Source organism: Glycine soja, chromosome 3, assembly GCF_004193775.1.
Source record: "Glycine soja cultivar W05 chromosome 3, ASM419377v2, whole genome shotgun sequence".
In the NCBI taxonomy this organism is placed as follows: domain Eukaryota; kingdom Viridiplantae; phylum Streptophyta; class Magnoliopsida; order Fabales; family Fabaceae; genus Glycine; species Glycine soja.
Window position 1 is genome coordinate 34,798,543 of NC_041004.1, and position 7,608 is coordinate 34,806,150.

The 7,608-nt window shown below is 37.9% G+C and overlaps 1 protein-coding gene across 1 annotated transcript; it reads left to right on the forward strand.

Moving 5' to 3' along the window:
* Positions 1-2,889: 2,889 nt before the first annotated feature.
* On the forward strand, positions 2,890-4,742 carry LOC114405201. The gene is made up of 7 exons (XM_028367834.1): positions 2,890-3,123; positions 3,236-3,291; positions 3,430-3,504; positions 3,587-3,752; positions 3,931-4,212; positions 4,354-4,503; positions 4,617-4,742. The coding sequence occupies exons 1-7, from the start codon at positions 2,890-2,892 to the stop codon at positions 4,740-4,742; spliced, it is 1,089 nt and encodes a 362-aa protein (XP_028223635.1).
* Positions 4,743-7,608: the final 2,866 nt, after the last annotated feature.

Sequence of the window (7,608 nt, forward strand, 5' to 3'; positions counted from 1 at the left end):
ATGAAGAACTTCTTCAATATTGTCAAAAAGAAATCAAGGATTTGCTTGATAAAGGCCTAATCCGGAAAAGCAAAAGCCCATGGTCTTGTGCGGCTTTTTATGTCAACAAGCAATCTGAGATTGAGCGTGGAATACCCCGCTTGGTCATAAATTACAAACCACTAAATCAAGCATTACAATCGATTAGATATCATATTCCAAACAAAAAAGATTTGCTTAACAGATTAAATTCTGCAAAGATATTTTCAAAATTTGATATGAAATCTGGATTTTGGCAAATCCAAATCCAAGAATCAGATAGGTACAAAACAGCGTTTACTGTACCTTTCGGGCAATATGAATGGAATGTGATGCCATTCGGACTGAAGAATGCCCCTTCAGAATTTCAAAAAATTATGAATGATATTTTTAATCGCTATTCAAAATTTGTCACTGTCTATATAGATGATGTTTTAATCTTTTCCCAAAACATTGACCAACATTTCAAACATCTCCAAACCTTCATCCATATCATCAAACAAAATGGTTTGGCAGTCTCCAAATCAAAAATCAATCTTTTCCAAACTCGAATTCGATTCCTTGGTCACAATATTTATCAAGGTACAATCATTCCAATCGAAAAGTCAATAGAGTTTGCTAGCAAATTTCCCAACCAAATCTTAGACAAAACCCAATTACAAAGATTTCTAGGTTGTCTAAATTACGTAGGAGAATTTGTCCCCTACTTAAACAATATTGTCAAGCCATTGCATGATAGGCTAAAGAAAAATCTGCTTCCTTGGTCTGACCTCCATACTCAAACAGTTAAAGAAATCAAAGTCAAAGTCCAATCCATAAAATGTCTGTATCTTCCCATTCCACAGGCATTCAAAATTATCGAAACTGATGCATCAGACATCAGTTACGGTGGCATCCTCAAACAACAAGTACATGGTCAAGAACATGTCATCACATATACTTCAAAACACTGGAATCCTGCACAATTAAAGTATTCAACTGTTAAAAAAGAAGTTTTAGCAATTGTTTTGTGCATTTCCAAATTTCAATCTAATCTATTAAATCAAAAAATTTTGGTAAGGGTTGACTGGAAATCAGCCAAAGACATTTTACAGAAGGATGTAAAAAACCTTGCCTCAAAACAAATTTTTGCAAGATGGCAAGCAATTTTAAGCGTCTTTGATTTTAATATAGAATATTAAAATCAAAGACTGGAACATATGTTAAAAAATAGGAATCACGATTCGACTGTGCGGAAAGTATTCCTACTTCTAACCGCTTATATATTGTGTTCTTTTACAGGTTATGTTGTATAGAATAGGCTGGTCAGACTAAGGAAGTCATAGTCTGTGCGCCGGTCATGTCCCAAGAGTGGGTTGTGACAGATAAAGGTGTGTAGGGGTGAAGATTTTCTTTTTAAAAGAGAGGAGTACAACAATAAGTTTTTACACTTTGTTCAAAAGTGGGGGGAGTGGCCTTACTAGTTTAGAGATGCCAATAGCATCCATTTTTTTATGGATCTAATGGGGTGTTGCTAGGTGCACCCAGCAACATTGCTGGTGCACTCATCACTTTTAATGAATGGACAAAATTGTCCTTCGTTAATTTTAAATAAAAAAGCGCCACTCTTCTTCCGTTCATCTTCTTCTTCTGCAACTTCTTCGCATTCATCTTCTTCTGTTCGGCATTCCTCTTCTCTTTCGCAACTTCTTGGCATTCCTCTTCTCTTCTACAAGGTGCCTCGTGTTCATCTTCAACGTCATTGTGCATGTTGCCATTTCCACCTGTGTTTCGTTCGTTCTTCTCCGGCGTCGAGGTTAGTTTCGTTTTCTTTTCCTTTAATGGCTTTTTCTGTTGATTATGGTTGTAGGATAAAGGACTTAGAGCTTAGGTGCTTCCATGGAATGGCGTTAAGGTGCTTCCATGGAATACAGAAGAAGTTTGTCTTACCGAAGAACTTCTTCCGTATGTACATTTGACTTTTTTTTAATAATTTAGTTAATTATTTTTTTTAAAATTTAATTGTATTTGTTTTGTTTTGTATTAAAAATAGGTATGTTTTGTTATTTAATGAAAAAAATATGTATGATTACATGGTGTATGAAATAAATTTTGATGTTTAATATATTTGCATGAAAATAGTATATATTAGGTAACATTTATGTTTTAGATGTTTAAAATATTTGCATCAAAATAGAAATTAGGGTTAGTGGCTAGGGTTTAGTTAAGGGCCTAGGATTGACTGTGTGGTTAGGGCGTAGGGCATAGGGCTTAGGGGGTAAAGGAGTGTTTATGTTAGGGTTATGGTTAAGTATAGGGGCTTAGGGTTTAATATATGTTGTTGGTAGGTTGTTTTAGAAATGGTAGATCTGTAAAAGGGGTAGGGTTAGTGGTTGGGGATTATTCCAGTGCCAAGGGTTGGTTGAGCTTGGGGTTTGGGTTAGGGTTTAGGGTTTATCGTTAGGGTTTAATATTTATGTTGGTATTGAGAGTTTTAGTTGTTAGGTTGTATTTTATTTGTTAGGGTTTAGGTTGTGGTTTAGGTGTAGGGTTAGGTTGTAATATATACATATGGTGGTATGTTTACTGAGGCTTGGATTAGGGCTGAGGCATGGGTTTAGTTTAGTTGGTTGGGAATTTTTTAGTTGATAGGGTTGAGCTTAGGGTTAGTGTACTGATTAGGATTTAGGTTAGGGGTTAGTTTATTGATTAGGATTTAGCATATGGTTTAGTTCATTAGGAAGGGGTATAGGTAGAGCCCAGGGTGGACAGGATGAGCATCATCCAGATGATGTTCCCCGACGGAGTAGGCCTACCGCATTCGTCCGTAGGCAACGGGTACGTGTTGCTGTTGCTGAGGAGGTTGCTGATATGACTGAGGATGTTCCTTAGATGATTGAGGAAGTTGCTCAAATGACTGAGGATGTTCCTCCGATGACTATGAACGTACCTGTAGTTGGTGTAGAGGGCTTAGTTGCTGGTGATGTTGTTGCGGGATCAATTGCTGATGATGTTGTCGCGGGACCAGTTGCTGATGATGCTGAGGGATTCTCTGGTGGGCTACGTGACACATCAGTGCTGACTTCCTTTCCTGATGATGTTTCACACAACATATGGACTGGAGATGTATTATAATTTTTAAGTAAAATTAATTGTTAATTATTTGTTATTGTTGAGTTGTTTGTGATGATAAATTTTTTATATGTTGTTATTTGGAATGATGTGTTCTTCAATTCAGGAACGTCCTAACTTGAAGTTGGCCTCCCACGGTAGGAAGGTAGAGAAAATTGGGAGGTCAGTGCCTGAGATCGAAGGGCTAGTCGCTGCCACAAAAGAGGTGGCACGGGGAGACCAGCAGCTTTCACCTTCTAATGGGAGAGCTGACGATCACACTGGATGATGTGTCATTACTCTTCCACCTGCCGATCACAGGCGCCTTGCACAGCTTCGAACCTCTAGTTATAGAGGAGGCGGTCGTCTTGTTGATGGAGTTGCTCAAGGTCTCGGGTCAGGAGGCTAGAGCTGAGACTGCATAGGTGCGTGGGGCATATGTACACCTATCATGGGTACGGGATATCTATCTGAGTAGATGCGAGGCCCGACAGTGGATTGTAGCAGCTCGTGCTTATCTCCTCCACTTGGTTGGTTGCACTCTTTTCGCTAACAAGAGTGCAACATATGTCCATGTAGTGCATCTGAGGGATTTTCAAGACCTGGGTGAGAGTGGGAGGTATGCCTGGGGAGCTGCCATGCTGGTGCGTATGTATGACTAGTTAAATGAAGCTTCTCAGAGCAGTAGATGACAAATTGTTGGGTACATTACTTTATTACAGGTAAATTTTGTGTTTGTAATATGTTAAATTGGATTATGATGTAAATATGTTTTTTTTATGTGTACTTGACATTGATCTTATGGTCGTTTGATGTTTCTAGTACTGGATATATGAGCATTTTCCTAGTGTTCATGACTGCGTCACTGACGATGCGTACGATGAGACATCCCCACGTGCCTGCCAGTGGCTTACGACGAAGGCTTATATCAAGGGATTGCGAGCACCGGCGTACCAGACATGTTTGGATGCTTTGATGATCACTGACATGTGTTGGATGCCCTATGGTGACCATCGAGGAGTTAGGGGGTTTGAGCTCATTTCGTGCTTCCAGGGCCAGGTTAGATGGGGTCCTATTGTGGTCACAATTCGACCAGATAAAGAAGTATGACAGTTTGGGTACGTTCAGACCATTCCTCCACCGCCTATTAATGCCTCCTTGTCATATGAGGATATCGACGACAGATGGATGCATTACGAGGACCATATAGCAGATGCAGGTGAGATTTTTGTTGTGCCTGGGCAGGTATCAACAGATTACGTGGAGTGGTTCTTCCAGATATCTCATCCGTTCGTCACACCCACACAGGCAGGTGATGAACCCAGACATCCACTTGCCCCACAACATGAGGAATACGTCGAGCCAGGTATCCCGGAGGTTCCAGTGGGAGCAAACGTTGGACTATCATAGGCACCTGCAGTGGTAAGATTAGTTGCTTTAATGTTTTATTTTATAAATTGTGATTTATTTTAAATGTTGTAATAAATGTGTTTTTATGAATGTCATAGGATGGTTATGAAGGTTGTGAAGCGATCGCAGAAAGGTTGGAGCGTGTACTCAACCTAAGGATGGTCACTAAAGGCACAAAGTTACATGAGATCGTGGAAGATTGCCTCAGGATCGCTAGGGGGTGACAACTCAGATGGAAATGTTAGGGCACAATGAAAACGGCGCACAGATAATTGATAGATCATTTTATGTCTTGTATTTGACAACATTTTTTATTTGTTACATTATTTTAGTTATAACTTTTATTGAAATTATTTGTTACATTATTTTATTTTTTGTGCACTCTATATGACACACCTTCTAGAATTGATAAAATTAATAAATAATAATATGATGATCAAATTATCTTAAAAAGAAATATAAAAAATTTAATGTAAAAAAGTATACAATATAAATAAAATAAAAAGGTTTATTATTCTAACTTGTAAGTAGTTTAAAATTTGCATGAAAAACTCAGAAATAAAACTTGCATTCAATCCTGTAGCCATGTCGTCTTCCATTTTCATAACCTGTTTAGTAAAAACAACTAAAATTTCTATTGGCCCAAATTATTTTCAATAGTTAGATTATACTAAGACCTTTAGCACGTCATCGTTAGTTTTTAGCTCAATAATTTCAAATTTGATAACTTTGTCTGAATACTCAAAATGACCTGGTTGTCGAAAAAACAATTGTCTTACCGTTTGTAATTCATGAATTCCATGAGGGGGAATCCCTTGAGGTGCAACTTGCTTTATCAAATCCTTCAGTTTATCGATGGTACATCCTGAAGGAATGTCAAATTCTTTTTGGATTTTTTCCTATGAACTCGTAGCCTACAAAGTTGTTTTGGCGTGGCATGTTCCACCTTTCGTTGTAATACAGAAGCGCATCATGAGTAGGGGTCATAGTGCCTTCAAGTAAGTTTAATATTTCACCTGGTGTTCTACCAATGGTGCATAATAACTCAATCAGACCAACACGCGAAAATTGATGATTATACATTAACATTGTGTTGACACCGTCATCATTTTTCAATTGCATACATTGAAAACGAATTTGGTTACATGTATATGTGAATGACTGCCGGTAGTAAATTTCATCCTAAAATTGTTTGTTGGTTAGCTGAAGGGTATTGTGTATTATGGTTTTTAGCGTTGCAAAATCACAAGTGTTTGATACTCGAATGGCTACTGGAGTGGAAGTTTGAAAGTAAACACCATTATCGTTATGAATCATCGATCCATTTGGAAAAATGAAACCCAAACTTGAGTTCACAATCGTCTGACTGCTAGTTTCTCCTAAAAATGTCATACTTTGTTGTAAGAATTGGGAGAGAATGTCTGATGTTTTAGCGTGTCGCCGTGTCTCATATATATAAATGGTTTTCACCAACATTGCTTCAGTTTTTTTTTAAAATAGAGACACATACATATGTTTCGTGTTTGTGTTTCCAACTAAACAAATATGGTGTCATGTTAAGCTGTCAATGTGTTGTCAAGTCAGTCAATGTCGTGTCACTCTCAAACTTTAATACGCATGCACTTGACTATGTGTTGTCAATTCTGACAATGATGTATCATACATGCATAATTGATTTTAGTTAACCAACTAATTTATTTCTTAACGCAACAATTACTTAATAATTAAGGATAAACATCTGATAACAAATTATATCGCATAATGAATGAAATTAGATAAACAAGTGTCACAGTCCATAACAACGATGCATGTTTAGTCTTCATTTAGGTCGACATAGTCTCTTTTCAACACCTTTAAGCTATTGTACTGCTGCATTCTACTAATATATGGAGTTGACTGCTTTTCCTGAGGTTGACAATTCCTAGACCACAACAATGCGAGAGGCGGTAAAGGACAACGTCTTTCAAATAAACCTGTTGTACGTGAACAAACATTATTAACTCAAATGAATAGAAATTATTGCATAAATCTAAAAATGAGACTAATTATATTCAATATACCTGAACAAAATGATTTCCAAACACGTGACCAACACATATCATGCGGTGCACAGAAGAATCATGTGGTGGTTGACTTCTTAGAGGAAAAAATGTCATGCTTTGTTGTCGGGACAACGATACAAGGATTACATTATATCTTGATGCAATGACATATCTCATATCCGTTATATTCATCCACTTGTCGACACTAACCTGAATCAAACAAGCATACACATGTAAGTTATTTAAAGTTTGTTCTTAAAAAAAAACCCTGAACAACATACCTTGGAAAACCCATCAACAAGTAGGGACAACCTTAATTCTTCAAATCTCTCTGTGCCACCAAAGAGGTTGATGTAGTCATGCGACCATTTGCCAAGTTCTTTAATCAATTCGTTGCACACCAACGACCAAGAATCTTCGCCCATACCTAATAAACCGACAATGGACTGATATCCACAATTACCGTCCGCTTTCACATCCATAATGTCGTGAATGAAACCCTGTATAAATGGCTCAAATTGATCCAACATCGGGATGATCCTTGTTGGCTTCAGTGAGTCAGAAGATGATGCACTACGTTTCACTGAAGAGTTGCTGCTCTGAACAGAATGAAAAACATCAACATACTCCCATAAGATGGATCACGTTTTGTGGATCTTTGGCTTCTGTTCATCGATTTCTTCGGTGCACCTTTAGTGTTGACCTTTGACTGAAGAGGACACATAGAGTTTTGATTAGGGTATGCAATTTCTCAAAGTTTACTCTTGAGAGTATCTTTACTACCAGCATCAAGTTCCTCAAATCTTTTAGATATGGTCTCGATCTCTTCCTTGATGGTGACTTCGGCCTCACACAACCCTTGGTCTGAAAAACTAAGTCTCCTCCAAAACATATGGATTGAATCGAGCGGGATGCTGCCAATAGCATACCTAGATAGCTCACATGCACAAGGAAGACCGTGCGTGCTTCTCATCACACAACTACAAGAAGAGGGATTGTTGCCAGCATAATGTACACACTCAAACTCAGCAGCAATCTCATTTAAAGC